Genomic DNA, 20,951 nt, shown 5'->3' with positions numbered 1-20,951 from the left:
TCTAGATCAACATTTTATAATATTTTAAGCATAGGAGCAGATGGAATTTTATTTTCAACGAAATTTTGATCTATGATTATGTACAAAGACAGTTATGTAAGCCGTTTTGGTTGGCATTTTAGTCATAGCTATGGTTGCTTCAAGACCACTGTGCCCTCCCAATGCCCATTTTTCTTTTTAGCTGATATGATATGTATAATTCATAAAAAAGTCGAGCGGAATATTGGACCTTGGAGGTTATTTTGAAGGTTAAGAATATTTTTAACTCATAATCATAATTTTTTTTATCAGGGAAGCAGAAATAAGGGGAAATCTACATTTATATAAGATATCATGATGGGGTCCATATGACAGCCAAGGTTGTATGAACGTCAATTTCAGCTGATCTATGTGAGGTATAGTATTGAGGCAAGTTACTATAGGTACGTATCAAAAAATAAATAATATGAAAAAAAAATTTAAAAACTTTACAGTAAAAATCTGAAGATTTTTCACAGAAAAACAATATTTTGCGTAAAAAATTATAAATATCTTATCTTAAAGTAGAATTTCCCATAATTTCCGAGTCCGCAATTTAAAAATAATCTTCACTTTGAATTTACCTAAAATATGTGTAACCTCCAAGGACATTATGCTTCTCGAAATCGGAAATATAAATGGGTAGAGCTGCTATCCGAGGTATCGGCTATGGCAATCGGCGCTGATCATAAGTTTGATGAAAAGTGAAGCGAAGAAAAAATTGTTCCTAACCGTCTGGTGCCCAAAGTATTTTTGCCAAAAAATAACCAGAGGTAACTCTAAATGGAAACCTGAAGCGGTAAATCCACGTTGAGCTAAAGGAAAATCGGAGAATATTTTGTAAAAGTAGGGGTCCGCGGCCGAGTTTAGTACTTTGGCTATAAATAGGTTTAGTCAGGCCGTGAGCAAGGCAAAAATTACTATGTACAACCTTAAATGAAATTCATTCGATGCCGATGCCCGAAGTATGTAAGATAAAGATACAACTTAGAACACGGTACCAACTTTATATTTAACTGATATCTTTCCGCAAAGCAACTTTTTCTTATAAAATCGTCTAACTTGAACATCGCTATATTCTTACTAAAGCAGTTCTGAAAAGCTGCACTCATTTGATGAAAAATTTGCTGAATGTATCTGTAAATAAACTATTAACAAGTAATTTTTAGCAAAAAAAAACCGACTCAAAAAAAAAAAATATATATATCTATATATTTCATGATTCAATGATCGGATCTAAACCAAATTAGTATGGGACCACCTCTGAGACATTACCTTTCCGTTGCAAAAAGAATAAAAAGGTTGACGTGGTCCAAAGTTATGCGGTAACACAAATAAAAAAAATAAATAAATAAAAAAATATTCCGACGAACTGATAACCTCCTCCTTTTTTGCAAGTCGGTTAAAAATAACCATTAAGCATAGCGAGAAAAACAAAATCATCACCCATTTATGAATTCGCATTTAAGTTTAAACATAAAACGAGCAAATTTTTAATGTTTTCTCAAGTAAAGGAAAAAGAAATAATATCATATTCAAAAAATAATTTGCAAATCTGCACGCATTTACGGGTTTTCGTCAAAAACTCATTTGCTTGTTTCGCCGCTAAGCAACGCCAAACATTTAATTGTGCATACTTCCGTATCAGACAACAAGAACAAGCACAACAAGAATCAAACTTGAAACAACAAACAGCAATAAAAATATTTTAATTTGCATTTTCTTGATGAGAAATTTGTAAAATTTGCATGCGCAAAAATAAATTCAGCGGAAAATCGTTGAGCCTTAAGTGATAAAGTTGTGCAAAAACTATGTACTTAAATGTGAAAATATTTAGCAGCAGTGGCAAGTGGAGGCGCATAATTGAGGCAAACGGACGGTTGGATGAGCTCAGCGGCAAGTATTTTGTATATAAAACAAGCACAAGAACGGTGCTGCTCTTATACCTTTCATGAACATCAGAAAGTTTTACCTCAACTTGTTACTATACTTAAAACAGGGACTGAGAACGAAAAGTGTGTTTGAAACTAAATGTCGTTCTCGTAGTTTTGTTCTCCAGGAACACTTAAAAACCCAAACCGAAATGAGAACTAAACCTTTGAGAATGTTTTCACAAGAACGAAAGCGAGAACAAAACTCTCGAGAATGTTCTCACGGGGAATCATATAAGAGTAAAACCCTGTGGAACGTTGCCAAAGAGAACAAAATGCGAACATAACTTTCGGGAACGTTCTGGCAAAGAACAAAAGTCTAAGGACCTCTATTTCGAAAAACTATTTGGGAACTAAAGTCACACGTACCTTTTGACAGAGAAAGAAACGGGAACAAATCTTTTCTGAACTATTCGCCAAGAATGGAAACGTGAAAAACGATTTTCTGATAGCGTTCGATTAGTTTCAAATGTTTGATCGGATTTCTTGATAGATAGACGGACAGACAGTCATACAGACAGACGGACATTGCTAATTCGAATCAGCTGGACGTTCTAATCACTTTGGTATACTTTTCCATGGATCTATCTCTTCTTCTTCTGGTACTGACAAACATCAAACTGAAGTTATATATATTTAGTACCATTTCATGGTCATGAAAGGTATAACCTACATACATATGTACACTAATATGTATGTAGATAAATGCACTAAGCATCTGGTAAGTGGCACAGGATTAGTTCGAATGCCTAGTGCGTGGCATAACGTTGGTTGCAGCATGCGGCATGTGGCGCAAAAATACTTTATAGCGTTTGGCAAATCAAATTTTTATGATGCATACCGCCAAACTTTTAAAGCAGATGCACATATTCTGCTTGCCTAGTTATGGGTAGGGATGCATTTTTTTCCGAATTTCGAACATTGCCTAACCATTCGATTATTCGATTCGAATTTGTCTTTGACATGCACTGCGATATCTACATTTGGTCAGTTTTTATGATGTATTTGACACCAAGTGAACAGCTGTTTTTGATGTCAATAATAGGTTCGTTCGCGTAGCTGTTAATTGTTCATGTTTAACCAAAACTTACAAGTTTTTGCGTTCGCGTACGCAAAAAACTTGCAAAGTAGGGGAAATTGAGAGAGCAAAGTGACATTTCATTTTGAGGGGAAGCTGCTGGTTTCTGTTGGAAAAATTTTTGCCAACAGCAATTTGCCAACAGGAAAACAGCTGATCAAAAACAGCTGGTTGGCATTTACGCAAATCACAAAATTGAATTTGATGATTTGGACATTAAAAATTACAAAATGCGACTAAATAAACTTGTAAGAAATATGTAGTTATTTGTTTAATCAATAAACTGTGTCAGTATAACACTTTGTGATAACTTTTCGTACGTTTTAAATTTTACACTTTTGAATGTAAACAAAAATTACATCAGCTGTTCGTCTAACTTGCAAGTTTCTGCAAATTTTCTGTTCGCGTACTATTTGGGATATTTCTCTCTTGTGAGCGAACAGATGACATTTCGCCGGAATTTGGCAGTTGGTTGGTTTCTGCTGGAGATTTTAAACGAACGCACCTAATATTGACATAATGAAAACCAACAATTAGATAAAGTTTTAAGATCATAAAGCATTTGAAATCTTATTTATTTTTTATGAATTTATATGTATCGGGATGTGTAGCTATTTAAATCAATAAATACATTTCACTGTGAATTAATACTTAAACATTTATGGTGACGAGCAATAATGTTAATGGAATTAATGTCACCGACATTAAAACACAATTGTAAAGTGAATTAATGTCAATGACATTAATACGCAGGCCATATTCTCGATGACATAAACACACTTTCATTTTGTGAATTTAAGTCTAAATAACAAAATTTATTTTTATAACATTACATATGGGTATTTCCATACGTCGCATACGTGACAGTCGTACGTTTCAATGTGATACAAACAAGGAATACCATTTGTTTTCTTTAACTTTTTTGGGCCATGGTATAGCACATAATTAGCTCTATATTTAACCGAAAAATGAAAACAATCGAACTGCTTGGTCCTGAAACATGGGCGTAGCCAGGTAGGGGCAGGGGGGTGCTAGAGCCCCACCCCCCTAACTTTCAAATTTTCCTTATATTGATTTATTATGTTTCAACTACATACGCCAAATTCGAACCAAATCGGACCATAAATACGGTTTTTCGAAATATCTCGACGTTGGCGCCAACTAGGAAGACCATTTTACGGAAACATGATTCTACTTTCATAGCCAGTATATATTTTAAAAAGCAGACAAATCGGCCCGTAAATACGTTATTTTTTTGTCGGGGTGGTCCTTCCGATGGAAACACCCATATTTGACTTTTAGAGGATGAATTTATTCCAAAGTGACTTAATGTCAATTGACATTATTTCACTTTGGGCCTGTGTATTAATGTCATTGACATTATTTCAGTTTTAGCCTGTGTATTAATGTCATTGACATTAATTCCATTGACATTACTACACGTCACCATATTTATCTAAGTTCCGATTTTTCCATTACCTTGTAAATTTTTAATTCATTCGCTGCATCGAAAATATCGATTTTTAAATACGATACATCGATGCAATATTTCGTTGCCTCAGATCGAAAAAACGTCGATGTATTTTAAAGACTTGCATTCCTTTGGCAAATATAGTGCCACACACAGTGATGCCAAATTTAGTCAGAAATAAGAAAGTTGCAGAGTTGCTTTTTTGCAAGTTTTAACGAAATACGATTTTTTCTAGAAAAATTGGATTTGATCCGAATTTTAGCACCACAAAGTTCGATTTCAAAAATTCGCCCTTTCGGAAATAAAATTCAATTAAAATTCGAATCTCGAAGTTTCGAATATCGAATTTACACATCCCTAGTTATGGGACGAACCAGATGTACATACATATATGTGCCACGTGCGTGCGTATTATTTAAGTGTCTAGCAGGCAACCGGGCCGATAAGCAGCGCAAAACATGTGGTAAGATGCGTTCCAAGACAAATTATGCTAATTTCTGACGAAACACCAGAAGTAATTTATTTTTCTTTTCGTCATTCTATGTAGTACAAGCATTAATATTATTTTATTTTTGTTCGGCAGCTTTACTAGAGATTCCACATAATTTGCGCATATTTCAGCTGAGCTGCATATTTTGTTAGCATTTTGCTTGTAATGAACATCAAAGTGCAAACTACTCGCATGCAATAAAGTTTTTTTAAGGAAAACATATGTTGCTTGAATAATTTAGTGAAGATGATGCTTAGAGTTAAGTCGACGCATCAGTGAGGCAAAAATGGGATGAGGGGAGGCGGTTATCCATCGCCCAGTTTAAGAAGGTAACACTTTCAGTGCATAAGGATATTGAGATCATTCTTTTCGGCAATTATGGCGAGAAAGGTCTAGAGATAAGTTTTGGGTTAAATGAGGCCGGTTGAAAATTAAGGTAGATTTCGAACAAATCCACAATATTCTCCACGGATACCCAAAATCTATCCTGAAAAAAATTACCGGTCTCAGTATGGTATTTCAAACAATGCAGGGTAAGCACGTCGAGTTTGGTTAAGACCAGTGTGGCCAGAATTTTTTCAGAGAAAAGGCTGAATTATTTTTGGTCTTTATTACATACTTATTTTATATTTAAGTTAATATTTTTCGTAGCCTCAAAAACTCTAGGCAGCTTAAGATAATGTTTTGATTCCATCTCGTTGTTTTATAAATAGTAACCATTTGGTTTAATATTCAACCCCATCGCGTAAACACTAAAACTTTAGTATCCTCCCAATAAGCTTACAGAAGAGAAAGTACTCCCACTCTTTACCCGGTGAGTACAACTCGAGGGTAGCCTGGTATGCAAATGAGTCTGACCGGGGAAAATTCCCTTGCCAAAGTCGAGCAGTTTAACAAACGTTTGTGTGCTTCCTTAATCATAGCTCTGCCTGATGCTGGCGCCCTTCATGAAAGAACCATCCACCTACACTTCCGTCAAGCTTAGACCCATCCATGTAGAAATTCACCGGTTTCGTCCTGCAACTACTGCTTCCCGTTCGCTCATTCCCAACGGTGATTTAAGTGTTTTGTTACTTTTTCGAGCACCTAAGTAACTTTTGAAAGGGTGCGTTTAGATGCAGAAGAATTTGAATATTTGTGAACATATTAGGAGAGCATAAAAAGGGTATAATATCATGGCGGTATTTTTTTTTGGTTTTTCATACCTAAAACTAAAAAATCGCATTAAACATTTTAAATTTGGACTTAACCCAAATAAAAAAGTTAAATCTAGCCGGTAAATATCTAAAATGGCAACACTGAATTCCGTCGATTATCGATAACTACTTTCCGTGTATTTCAGTTCCTTTACTCACCGACGTAAACGATCAAATTTATGAGAGCGACATGTAAATGAAAACTCACCATCGTGTACGTGCGACGGTTACGTGTAACGGGTACTGCTTCTCTCTCTCTCTCCATCAACAATATGTGTAATTTTATATGTTGCTACGTCAAACAGACACGGCATACGTACACGTCGGTGAGCGTGGGCACCGTTAGCGTAGAAACATATCAAGTTCGCTGTTGATAGAGAGAGAGAGAGAGAAGCAATACACGCACGTCTGTATCAACACTTCTACAGTATGCTACGTAAACGTTCACGCTCTTACCAAGAGTAAGAATTTAGCACGAACTAGCATCGCCCCGTTGTCGAAATTCGACCACCTCACTTTTTTCACACCCTTTTTTATTTTACTTTTGACGTTTTTAGGTCCATCAGCACGTGTTTATCGTCTAATATTGCTTGGTGGAGTAATAAATATAGGAGCAGTAGGCGGAATAGATTTTAATGGGATTTCGTTAGCGTATCAATATATAGATGCTGCGAACACCATTGTGAATGAAATGTCAAAAGACCCTATCGATCCCACATCTGAAAAAAATTGTATTCAAGGTCAAAGGTCATTTAAATTGTTTTTTTTTTTTGCTTTTTTCTGCAAAACGGTAAGGTTTATCATAAAAATCGGTGAGACAACAGTGTAGATCATATAACTAGCTTTAAAAAACTGGCATGACACTTTTGTTCCTAAGAACTACCATATCGCATATCGAGTTAGTCGCTGACGTACCAAAAGTAGTCGAATGCCTTGAGAAAAAAGCTGACAATGGCGATTTTTTATTCGCACGATGAAATCAGAAAAGATCGTATAAGCTTCTGTATTGCTCTGGTACAGTTTCCACTCTCTTTCCATTTAAATTCTTGCACACGTCAAACCACTATATGTACATGGCCGGTAATAATGAAACAAACTACACGCATATTACCAAAGTAGAAATTTTGCTTAAAGAAATTTTCAAAATGATTCAAACAACGCCCAAGCATTGAAAAATATCCGACACTCAGACGCAAAGCGACACTAAATAAATTCTCAATTGCTTTGTAAGCAAACAAGAGAACATCATTTTAAGGTGTCGCCGACGGAATAACTGTCATGACGCGCCTGACGCTTAACATAATCTGCATGTTTTATGCCACTTACGTGCATGTTTTTTATCTGGGCAAATGCCAGCATTTTCGCACGCCATAAATTTTTGGCAAGTCAAAAAAATTTTTACTTTTTTTTAACGCAAATAAGAACTTGTTTTTCCTTACAAAATGTTGCTTTAAAGCACCCAGCGAACATTTACAAACCTTTATGCCATATTTACGTGACATTTTCGCTGCGCTTCAGCAACTGTCACATAAATTGCATATTTTATATGCCACACTGACAGTTGCACCTTCCACTAAATGCGGTGCGTTGCACAATTAACCCGTCCGTAAGCAGGCGGTGGCGACTGCGGCGGTGGCGGCAATGTGTATGAAAAGTATTTTTATGCGCTATTTTGTACAACTTTGTGTGAAAAGTGTTTCTCGAAAATCATCTTCAGCTGGACTTGTAGAAGCAAATTACAAGTAGAGTGATTTGGCAAAAAAACAAAAAAACAACAAAAATCAGGAAAAATTGCAGTAATTTGCGTGTTGCGGATGCGACTAAAAGTTGGCGCTTCTTACAACCACTCACACTTATCATGCAGCCTTCATAATTTACTAATAAAATTTGCATTTTTATTAACATTCCATCTAGCAGCAGCAAAAGCATGCGTGCTAAATATGAAAGAAAGAATGCAAGCAAAAAAAAATCGGCAGTAAACAAAAAAAAGTGTTGTGTTGCCCATAATACAACGCCTCTGTGCGGTGCACTTTTACCCACTGTGCAGTGCTTTGTCGCCATTAAATGACGCGTAATTGAGCATACAACTTTTTTTTTTATAGATTTTTAGAATGCTCTCAAAAGAGCTGCTCTTACTTCGTTGGCATGTATGTTGTGGTAATGGCCTGCTCGAGACTGGCGTATTGTTTTGCAGCACAATTTTCAACTCAATTTGCATAAAACAATTTAGTGCCCTTGTCGTGAGTCCTCGCGGGCACAAACAATACATGAACACGCAAAATTGATATGTGAACTTTTATGCCCACAGACGCCTGGTTGGCTGTGGTGGCTATCGTTTCAGCGTGATGACCAAACCAGCTGCCCACCGCCCGCCTTCAGTTCGAACGCTTTCACATCAAGTTGCCTCAACATTGCCACGATATGTATTTGGTTTGTGGCTTAATTTTTGCAGCCCATTTTATTGTAATTTATGCACAAGCAGTAAGCGGAAATTGCAAAAAAAAAAACAAAATGTAGAAAAAGTCACAGATTAGCTCAGAGCATCAAGCAGCAGCAGCAGCAACAACACACCTGCCTGCCTGCCTGCTGCACCCAAATGGCCCATTAATGTCTCCTCTTGCTGCAACACAGGCAGGAACTCTCTGCCCAACTCCTCGGCCTGCTTTTTCTCTCATTCTGTGTCTTCTTCTCCACCACCCCCCCCAAACCACCAAACCCCTCTTTGTTCCCCTACTTTATAGCCTTTTGATTTTGCGATCCTGCATTTGTTCTTTACATACTCGTACATCAACTTCTGTCCTCTCTTCTGCTGTTCCCATTTTTTCGCAATATTTTATGCTGCACATCAATCATTTACGGTCAGCTTTTTACATTTGTAATTTGTAATGCAGCAAAAAATTTAAATTAATTGATTGCCCTTCGGTCAGAAATTAAAAATGAAAGCAAAAAATTAAATTGATTTACAAATATGTATGTACATAAAGAAAAAAACGCTCATCTCACATCTCAGCTGCCACCAAAATTGCTTGAAAAATTACGCTTCATTCACGGGATGCGCGAATTTTTTACAACATTTGTATGCGGCAACGTGCATTGCCACGCAAATTGTTGCAAGCACTTGTACGCGTCGCCTCGTTGTGTAAACAAATTTCGATTAAATTGGCGGCGATCATTAAATTGGTTATCATTCCGCGTATGTATGTATTTATAGTATATATGCACATATGTAAAGAAATATTTTTTTCCTTTCACATATCTACCAGCGAACTTCATTTCAGTCCATATTTGCCTCTGGCAATGACATATTTCATTGCCAAATTTTTATAGCCATTCAGTTATTAAAGTTTTAATGGAAGAAAATTGATTTGGGAGAATTCACTGCGACAACTAAAAAATGTGTTTTATACCTGAGATTAAGTTCCAGCTGATGATGCATTTTCAACATATCGCCAGAGTCTTAAAAAAAAAAATTCAAAGATTGTTGAGTCTGCTCGTAGTTTTTTCATGATTTAATATTAGGCGCGCAACGGTTTTCTATATTTTACCAAACAAAAAAGGCCAAAGATGTTAATATTTGGTTTTCACATTTTTTTTTTAATGGAAAGTGAGGGTCTTGCCTTAAAATGTTAATGTTTTCTTAAATAGACTACACACACACTCCTTAAAAATAAAAATCGGTTCTCCTTCCCCAATAAAATATGTAACCAATTTTATAACTTCCACCAAAATATTATGAAATAAATTTTTAAAGCAAAAATTCTTCTCCAGAAATTGGTTTTATAAGCGTTGGCAAGAGTTTGGACCAAAACGGCAACGCTGAATGGAAGTAGCCTGTTTTAAGGGCAAACGCTTTTTATCCAACTGTGTTTGCAACAACGCGCAAAACAGTAAGCACAAATTTTCAGTTTTTTCAAAATGAATACATTTATTTTTTCCACTCTTAATTCTCTCGTAAAGTAGTGCGGACTATGTTTCATGGTGCCTTACTAGCTGGTTAGAATCATATATCTGTAATTTCTTTTAAATTAAAAAATTTTGAAAGTTGGCATACGGATTGATGTAAATCGACAAAAAAAATCTGTTCTAAGTAGCTTGTCAATAGTTCTAAGAGTTCTTGAAAAGGAAAAAAAGGTCTGCAAAATTACGCCGATTTTTATTTTTTTTTAAGGCGAAATAGTTTAGTGATTGAAAAAATAAAAATTAGTTCTGTTCTCAGCAGCTTTTCAATAGTTCTAGAGTTGCTGAAAAGGACAAAAACGGGTTGGGTGTATGATTTATTTTGCAAAAAATCATCAGTAAGTCAAACTTCAAACTTGCACTTTATTGTACCAAAAATTTAATGTGCTACAGAACTGCAAACTCAAGAAATTTCTAACAAATCTGATTAAAAAGTTTGAAATTTTGATAAACATTTGTTAAAATTCCTCGTAGTTTTATAAATGTTCTACAAATTTTTAATTTTGATTTACATGTTTTTCTTTTAGATAGTAAGCTATATTTTCATAAAAAAAATAATAAACATTTTTAAACAAAGCAAATTATACATATACAAATACATATCGCTAGCTTAGAGTGTAAAGTTGCTAAGCCAATTTTTTTAAATTGAACAGTTCCTCAACTTCTTGTAGCCATTTTCTTCAAGTATTTTGCAATTCTTTGAATACAATATTTTGCCGGTTTAAAGCAAAGCAAAATTCCATACGAATAAGAAGGATTCGATCTCTATTAAAATATTTATTATTATTTTGGTTTCGTTGGATTTTTGGGGCCTCTTTTGGACTTTGCAAATTTTCCAGTCATTGAATACAAAAGAGAAAAAATAAAACAAGTGCTTCAATTCTTTTCGAAACGATTCATTTGTAATAATCCTCGCTTCCTATATAAAAATATGAGTTTTCATAAAAAGTGGACTAAGCAACTTTTCACTCTAAGCTAGCGATACGTACATATCAAGGCGTATTCATATAAGGCGGTATCGATTCAACAAATAAAAAAATTATTGTCAAATTTCAGCTATACTTCCCCGAAGGAAGAAGGGCGACAGAAAATACACACACTCACTCACTAGCGAAACAAGGATAGATTTTGACAATCCCACTCTATTTACAGCTGATGAAACAACACCACCTTATATGAATTCGCCTTGTATACAGACATACATTTGTGTGCATATATTTTTTTATATTAATATGTTTGTAGATATGTATTGCAAAGAACTAGCAAACCCTCTGGCTCTGCACTTTTTCAAGCGCCATCCAATTAAACCATCAATACTCTATTACGCCGCAGGTCACTCAATATCTAACTCTATTGCAGTACGCAAAAACATACCCCTGCATATCCATAACTGTTATTTTCAAGCGTTCAAATTTTTTTCGGGGGCTCAATGTCGGCGAACTGTCTGTCAACACGTCAATCTCCTGTCACTCAACGGCAAATTACCACTCAGCAGATGCTGATGGCATGCACAAAAAAAAAAAAACAAATAGAATAGCAGTAGTTTGGAGCTTTTCTCAAAAAAGAGCCTGCCAAATATTTTTGAATTTTTTGCTTTTTAAACAATTTACTCATATTTCGCAATTTTTTCGCCTTTCTTTTCATATTTGCATTTTGCATATACGCAATTTTGGCTGGACGATGCTGACATATCGCCAATGGCAATCGACAACCGTTCCCAATGCGTTCAACAACAATACTACCAACAAACAAAAAAAAAAAAAAACAAAACAAAAACGGTATACTAACTACATTTAATAACGCAATGGCGGCTTGAAAAAAAACCACTCCATCGATGTCTGAGCTCCATGGAAAATTGACCAACATAATAATTTGTGCCCCAACAACACGGCTATTAATATCACCATCGGCGCCATCGTCTTTTGCTGTTGCTGCATTTTCAACTCTTGCTCTTCAATGCGGCAGGTGGAAAAGGGCAGCTCATCACTGCTGCATCGTTCGGTGGATCCAAGTGCTTATCCGGCACCGCCCGGCACACCGAAGGTGGTGAACGTCACACAGCACAGCATTGGTTTGCGTTGGTCGCGCAGCCAAGAGAAGCCGGGAGCGACCAGTCCAATTATCGGGTGAGTGATGCATACAAGATTGTTGATTTTTATTTTCTTTTATTTTTATTTTTTTTTTTGTTTTGGGAATTTGAATATTGCGCTTTTGTTTTAACATTTTAAGCAAAACACTTCAATTTTTTTTTTGTGCTTTACTCAAATTTTTCTTTTGCAAACAATAGCTCGCTAAAGCGAGTCCTTTATCAACACAAGCTTTATTCATATTTGTACGAATTTTTTGTGGGTGTGTGTGCGGTGGCAGCGTTTCAGATTATTCCCCAATTTTCCGTAAATTTCTATGCAACAATTTGCTTTGTCTGTGCAGTTAGGTAAATTGCTTTGCATTTTGTTTTTTTGTTCAAGCCTCGCCATCAGCTTGCTGCTACTTGTAGCCCCAACACTTTATTCCTTTGTGCTCCTTTGTGATTACTCGCTCGTTTTTGTAGCTGATTGCTGCCTGCATACTTCACCCGCAGTGCAATAACTATTGGCAAGGTGATTGACTTCCACTTTGGTTAACAATTTTTCTCAATTTTGCCAGTGAATGTGAATTTATGCTTTGAAGTGGTTCCTAAATTACTTTATGGCTTCATTTAATATACTCCCACAAAAAGGTAAAGGATTGGGAAGCAAATTAAAAGTTAAGCAAATACATTGTGGGGTAATTGGAGATATGAACAGGGCTTCGTTATGATAAGTTGAGGCCAATATAAATGAGAATAGATTTTGGTTTTCATATCTCAGAAAAATTTTATATAGAGTGAATACACTTAGGCTTCCTCTTTCCCAACGAAATAGAGCTGTCAAATATTTGTATGGTCGATAATAGTCAGGGATCTTTCAATATCAGACATCGAAACCATGAAAAATTAAAAAAGGTCTGGTAAAGCTGAGTTATTAATTACAGCTTTTCAAAGCACTAGAGAAAGCCTCCTTAGTCTTGTTTACTAAAAGTTGCTCGATGTTGGCGTCGGGCAAGGGAATTTCCGGTAGACAGCTATCTATCCGACATTACCTACTAATATATTGACTGCAACAAAAATACTTACTCCCTCTATCAAAAAATGCTTGCCGTGGCTCCTCTGGATATTGCCCCCAAGAAAGAGGTAGGTGTGTGTTTTATAGCAAGATCCATTGATTGGGATTTTTTTTTATATGTCAAGAGGATGGACAAAATATCAGCTATGTAGACAGGTACCTTCTGAACTTAGCATTAAAATATACTTTCAATAAAGTTTTCCCCAACTACTTTAATTGAGATCTAAGCATCGGACCGGTAGTCATATTTATATAGCGACGGCTGAGATTGAACAGGGTCATGCAAATGAGGCATATAGCTTACAAATCAAAAGACTTCCCTTCACCAGAACGGGGAGAGCCAACTGTTTCTGCAGTTCTGATGTCATAGAAATGTGTCTGACACTACTTATATACCGACAGTGGGGAGACAAGCAATTACTTCTATAAATGTTCAGATAACATAGCATATAGGTGGTGTTCTGATGCAGATCTTAATATTAATCCCTCTATGAAAGCCATTGGCCATTTCACTAAGGAGATGGAGAACATAGCCTTGAATAGGGTCGAAATCAATTTCGTCACAGAAGTGAAGTATCTGGGACTTATGCTGGACTCCGAACTCCTGTGGAAGTCTCATGCTGAGGCGACCACATTAAAGGCTACGAGAGCGCCAATGGTGTGCGAACGTTTAGTGAGTAAATCCTCCGATGTACCCCAGGGATCTCACTACACTGGCACCCATATGGTCCTTAGACCCCTGAGGGTTTTGGAGCAGGAGAGTTAGTTCTTCTTTTTATTTGGCACTATAACCGCCTAAGCGGTTTTGGCCGAGTTAAACAAAGCACGCCAGTCGTTACTCTTCTGTTCCTACTGCCGCCAATTGGAAATTCCAAGTGAAACCAAGTCCTTCTCCACTTGGCCTTTAAAACGCAGTGTTGGCCTCCCTCTTCCTCTGCTACCACCAGCGGGTTCAGAGTTGAATACTTTCAGAGCTGGAGCGTCGGAGTCCATTCGAACGACAAGCCAGCGGAGCCGCTTTATTTTAATTCGCTGCACTATGTCCATGCCGTTGTAAAGCTCCTAGAGCTCATCGTTCAATCGTGTGCGATACTCGCCATCGCCCACGCGTAAAGGCCCGTTCGAATATTTCAAGAGCCGCCTCATGATGAGTGACTTATGGAGCGTGGTTTTCGCACGTCGAGATAGGACTTTACTCCTGAATTGCCTATTCAGTCCAAAGTAGCACTTGTTGGCAAGAGTGGTTCTGCGTGGGATTTCTATGCTGTCATTATAATCGATGTTAATGCTGGTTCCCAAGTAAACGAAATTCTCTACTTTCTCGAAATTATAACTGTCAACAGTGACGTGGGTGCCAAGGTGAGAATGCGCTGACTCTTTGTTTGATGATACTTCGTCTTATCCTCGTTGACCGCCAGACCCATTCGCTTTGCTTCCTTATCCAACTTGGAAAAGACAGTACTACTTCGCGTTTCTTGTGACTGATGATGTCGATCTCATCGGCTCTCATAAAAAATTGTTCGTTCAGTTCTGCAGCTCTTATTATGTTCTCCAATGTCCAATTAAAGAAATCGCATGAAAGAGAGTCACCCTGTCTGAAACCCCGATTGGTAGGAAACGACTCGGGGAGGTCTTTCCCAAAAAAGTTAGTTGCTCACAAGAAAAAAGGAAGAATTCAAACTACTTATGGTTGGTAAAAAAGTGCTCTTTAAATTGTTTTCAAAGTAATTGAAGTTCCGACAGGGAAGTTATAGTCAGGTGGCACTTATGGGTCTCCCATCCTTCAAGATGAAATCCTCATTGATCCTGGAGGGTATTAAGAAGCTTAATGTCAAAGCTGATCATTTAGTCAGAATGGCTGCTGCCTCGACCCCAATAGATAATGAGCCCTTCCCTGCTTAGCACGATAAACGAAGTACACAGAAAGGAAAATACCAAACTGGGGGAACTGCACTGGCGAAACACCACGGGACTTCGCCAAGCCCAGATTTTGCTTAAGATATATAAGTTACTCATTAATCTACTCGAGGTGAGGATAAGAATTATTAAAGTGTTTTTTACGGGTCCTTTCAGGCTAAGCTACATAGTGTTCCGGTAAAGCGATCTATGTCACTTTTGTGAGACCGCTAAAGATACATAATTGCACCTTCTCCTGGAGCGCAGTGATGCGGAACTTCTTTGGGTATTACCAGGCATCGCATAGGTGAATCGAGCTCACTCATTTGGCTTCACCATGTCAGCGAATACATGAGCAATTAAGAGACAGATACATTTGACTAGAAAGGGAAAGCTCAGGTATTTATTTAGAGGTCCAGTACCTTTCCTTGGACTAAAATGAAGCTTTCGTAAAACGAAGCTTCTGTAGATGAATAAAAAAGAGGCCCAACATTACTGGATGAACTCAACAGGCAATAGACCTTCCAGTACATTCAATCCAGAAATATCAGCTAAAACACTCTTTAACTTCAGCAGGGATACCATTAAAAGACACAGGTTTTCTTAGAGGTATTTTACGAGTAGGGAAATATTTTTTAAGCATGGGTATAGCATACACATTTTGGTAAAAACAGGTTATCTAACCAAGAACAGGATCACACAATGTGACTCCCCAAGATCTGCTTACCTGAAAGCCCGTGACCTGCCTGGCACTTCGTCAAAGAAGCTGATCAGGCTCCTCCTCCAAAAATTGTTTTATTGAAAAACTGCGATCCACCTTTGTTCAAAGCTACACCCCCACACCCAGTGCAGCTGTGCACTGAAATACAAAAGAAAAGTTGCAAGTGATATTTTTTTAGCGTTTAAACGGGTGATATGCTAAATCGCCATGCAATCACCTTCACCGCCATAAGCTAAATTTTTTTGTTTAACAATAGCCACTTGGCAGAGCAAAATATTAAACTATGAACAACAGTTTTAACTGGCGGAGCGAAGTTTAACAAAAGAAAAAACATTGTAACCAAAACTAAAGTCACTGAAAAAAAATCAATTTTTGCCACCAGGAATCAACTGTGGAGTGATTAGATTTCGATGAATTTTACATGGCCGCGCATAAAGGAAGGACTAAGCCGCTGCATCCTTTGCTTTCTAACTCAAAGTAAGTTAGCTGAATCTGCTGCACCTTCAGAGATAGGAACACTCAAATGCCACAACTGCGGCTATGAATGGTGCCACACGAGTGTTGCATGCATGCGCTAGGGCATTGTTTGTGGCGCAAAGGCTTTGCTAGCGAACTTTGTTTGGCAGCTACTCTGCCTCAAAGTGCTGGCCAACATTTTTTTTATTTTTTTTTTGTTAGCTTCTTTTTTGTGGCAAATATTTTTTCGGTTCGTTAATTTCTATGCATCGCATAATTGCAACACAATCGCTTTGCGGCAAGCATGAAAAAATCTAGCAATGGCAAAAAAAAAGTAATAATACGGTATTTTGTGGCAACAGCAGCTTTGGGCCATTTAGCGGCTGTTGCTGTGGCTGCACTCTGATTAGTGGCGGTGCGCTTCGACACGGCAGCGGCAGCGCGATGGCTAAACGCTTGCCAGCCTTTTTTGTTTGCAGCTAGCGCTGCATGTGTGCTTGTAGTACGAATTCGTGTGCGGGTGCGCGTTTTATACAGCTGACCGCAAGCGGCTTATTGTTAGCAGCGAATCGCTGTTTCGGTGTTGCATGTAGCATGACGGCAACGCGAATGCAATTTTTCCGCCGTTTCGCGGTTAATGTTGCTGACCGCGAGCGCCATCGGGGCCGCATGTGCGAAGCGCTTTTGTTTGGCGGTCAAGCGCACATTTTGTCGGACATGCTATGAATGCATTACCAAGCTCGCTAAGCAATCTGCACCAGATAGACTTAAATTCCAGCGCTATTCCACTTTACGCTCACATACATATATTTATATATACTCTTTTCATTGGGGCATTTTTTGCTATGCCACGGCGATGGCGATTTAGATTTGCGCAAATTAACATAATCAAAAGTATAAAATGGCACACGCGCAAGCGCATTGCAATTGTTTGTAGCAAGAAATTTTCAAGCTTTGTTCTCCATTTCGAATGGCTGCATGTTGCATGTTGCAGTGCCATTCGTTTGTTCATTCTTTCGTTTGCCTTTTCGCGTTTTAAACTTTTCGACTTTTTCGGGCATCATTAAAATTTACTAGCTGCATGCAACTAGCAAACTTTCTATACACACTCACACATACTTACATAGTAGCTGCACGTGGAATAGTTTTTGTTGACGCCTCTTTTGCTTGCTTTGTTGTCTGGCAGCATTTTCTCTTATCAACATTCCTATTGCAAGCAGTTATTGTTGGTCATTTGTTTTTGTTGCCGGAATTACATTGCATTTGATGAACACGCCCTGTCCTGAAGCTGTAACAGCAATGCACATTCCATATTTTGCATTTTAAAATGTTACTTCTTTTATTTTGTATGATTTTTTATGCAGAATTGCCGCTAGCTGGTGATCGCAATGCGTTTTACAACTTTATATCCGCCTCTCATCGTAATTATTACTTGAATTTTTTTTTAAGTAATTTAAAAAATATATTTGCATTTAAATTTCTACCCTAACATGCACTTCGCTTATGAAATTCAGCCACCATGAAGTGCATTTTTGTGCGGGTGTAAACACGAGTTTAAGGCCCGTTATGATACCACAACTTAGAGTTTTAACTACCCCTTGCTGAACCATTTTGAATCCATGACGAAACTCGTCTGCGAATTTGTCAAGGTCACTGCAGAAAGAAGACCCCAGAAAGCGCAATCTGCTCCTCGATAGTGCCGGAGGATAGGTGGAGAACTGTCTCCCCCTCTTCATAGATAATACAGAAGTCCTGTTGCCGAAATGAGCGGCTGAGAGCGGGACTGAAAGAGAAGAGCCCTCTCCCACTCCACTATTCAGTTTTGAACCGTCTATGAAATTGCTATACTACCGGGTGGAGTAAAGTAGTTTTATATCCACATACATTCTAAAATCACCTTTTAGTCAGTTTCCTGAGCTGCCTATACCCGACGAAGTTTAAGCTCATTAAATATCATTCTAATTTTGAGTTTTAAAGTTTCATTTTTTCTCAGCATCAGACCGTACCAGAGAGAAAGTTCGCCGTACTCCCCTGAGTCTAAAGTATTTTTATAAGGAAATTTCGAAAAAAAACTGGCTTAACGTAGGGGTGCCTTTTTACATATCTACAGCATTAATAGTCTGATCTTGGATACTCCCAGCTTGGCTTTGTTAATTGACCATTTTTTTGTTCCAAAGCTCATTGACTTACAGGTGCCTTGTTTTAGTACTTACTCATCAGATCTGAGTTCTCATCACCCTAACCTATTCCTCTAATGTCATTAAATCAAAACTCATCAAAAATCTTCAAACTATAGCTGAGGAAGTATTTTGATTATTCTAGTAGAACTATTTTAAGCAAAAAGACATACGTAGGCACGGCAAAAAAATATTAACCGACATAGCCTTTAGACTCAAGGGTTTGCGGCGAACCGTTGTTTGCTTGGTATGTAGTTAGATACGATCAGCACCGATGTTTCCACAAAACCACTTGGGAGTTCAACAAAAAAAGAACGAAAACAGTTGCGAACAAATCTCTGCGCATGGTTCTAACTAAACTAGGTTTAGCCAATCAAATGTCAGCCAGCGGTTAAATATTAACGCAGCCCAACATACATTTAGTTTAGAGAACGTTTAGAAAACGATTCGAATTCGAATGTGTTTCTCTAAGATAGAAGGTTAGCAGACGATTAAAGAAACTGTCGATAATTGTAGCAAAGAGGGGACTAAGCTCCCAATTTCAAGAAAGAGGTTAGATATACAATCGTATTTCACCGTTGAATTCTAATTGGTTTCGTATGTCTAGTGTTTTTTCGAATCATTCTATAACCCGATTCTGACACAGTTCTCTAGCATGATTTTCAATTCGAGAACTACATTAGAATTCTTTGTAAAATCGAAAAATTTCTCTTAGGTTAAAGACTGTGTTTGTAGGCAGTTCACGCCATTTACGTTTAAAGAGGCACTGAAAAACTGGTCCAAATCCTTACTTAATCTTTACAAAGCAATCATAATTTGAAAGTGTGCAAATTTTCCTTACAGAATAAAGTAATTTGCAATAATTACGTTCCAACACATAAGCATTATTGCTTAATTATGAAACTTTTATTGATTACACTGGTCTACAAGGGTTTTGCGAATAAGACGGGACCTGGTGTTTCCGAACGGATTTTTCGTGCTGAACACGAATCTGGGGTCCAAAACTTCCCATCACGTCACGTTTTCGAGAAAAAAGGGGTTGAAACCCCTAAAAACAGCGTTTTTGGACATTTTCGAAAAATTGTAGAGCTGAACCCTGACGTGCTACAAACTTTGTATATGTCAGAAATTAAAGGCTAAATCGTGCCCTTTCGAATGAGCCCTATGCCGAATTAATCGCATGCACCCTTAGATCAGGGGGTGTATTTGTGTCTAGGAGTCCAGGGAAAATTGATCGCAGAAAGAATTTCATCTTAAACGACCATATAAATTTCTTAAATTTTTAAAATCTAACTGCAGATTCGTAATCAGCGACTTTTAATATAGTTAAAACCTTGGCATTATTAATTTTCTATGATCGTTTAAGATTAAATTCTTTCTGTGATCAATTTTTCCTGCACCCCTAAACACAAATACACCCCCTGCTTTAAGGGTGCACGCGATCAATTCGGCATAGGGCTCATTCGAAAGGGCACGGTTTAGCCTTTAATTTCTGATATATGCAAAATTTGTACCACGTCAGGGTTCAGCTCTATAATTTTTCGAAAATGGCCAAAAACGCTGTTTTTAGGGGTTTCAACCCCTTTTTTCTCGAAAACGTGACGTGATGGGACATTTTTGACCCCGGATTCGTGTTCAGCACGAAAAATCCGTTCAGAAACACCAGGTCCCGTCTTATTCGCAGAAAAAAAGTTGAAATTTGTAGACCAGTGTTATAAATATATATTTCAAAAAATCAACGTCAGTTGTTGAATTTTCCTCAATTTTGTATAAAGTTCGAAACTTTGATTTACATTTATGGTTTTGGTTAAAGCTTGGAGAATATTTTGAATGAGAAATAAAAAAAAAAATATTGAACGTGAAAAACATTGTAAACATTAAAAAATGTGCACGTGGTCACTTGCTTTAGTCGCTGTATATGTATATTGTAAAACATAAATACAAATTTGCATATATTTTTGTTGAATTTTGCTGTCGCTAATTAGCTTATCTCGCAGCTTATTGCAATTCTCATGCTTTCACAAAAATATTAGTTTTACACTTTTTAATTTTTTAAACATATCGTTACCGAAAGGTGAAAAGGTGCCAAGTCAATTTTTTGAAAATGTTCAGGAGAGATGAAAAATCGATGTATTTAGTTTCACATTATCTGTCATTCTGCATCGAAAACTAAATTTTTGAAAAAAAGTGGACTTGACTACTTTTCATCTTTAGGTAACGATATATTTTTACGTACTTATTCGAAATTTGTTTTTTTTTTTTTTTAATATTATGCAAATGTACTTACTATCTTTCTTTTATTTTGTAGCTACACTGTGGAGTATTTCAGTTCGGATCTGCAAACAGGTTGGGTGATTGCTGCGCATCGTGTGCCCGATCAGCAAATAACGGTAAGTGTGCAATTTATATACATATAT

The 20,951-nt window shown here is 37.2% G+C and overlaps 1 protein-coding gene across 1 annotated transcript in view; it reads left to right on the top strand.

Moving 5' to 3' along the window:
• Positions 1-20,951, top strand: part of LOC118743097 (roundabout homolog 2) — a 568,533-nt gene that overhangs the window by 456,424 nt on the left and 91,158 nt on the right. Inside the window, exons 11-12 of the mRNA XM_036475600.1 lie at positions 12,107-12,267; positions 20,843-20,924. Coding sequence (XP_036331493.1) covers positions 12,107-12,267; positions 20,843-20,924 — 243 coding nt within the window. The remainder of the gene's footprint in view (positions 1-12,106; positions 12,268-20,842; positions 20,925-20,951) is intronic.

Source organism: Rhagoletis pomonella, unplaced genomic scaffold (genome assembly GCF_013731165.1).
Source record: "Rhagoletis pomonella isolate Grant_MI unplaced genomic scaffold, Rhpom_1.0 Rhpom_scaffold_00007, whole genome shotgun sequence".
Lineage (NCBI taxonomy): Eukaryota > Metazoa > Arthropoda > Insecta > Diptera > Tephritidae > Rhagoletis > Rhagoletis pomonella.
The sequence above is the reverse complement of the archived record's forward strand: the minus strand, read 5'-3'. Positions and strand labels throughout refer to the sequence as shown.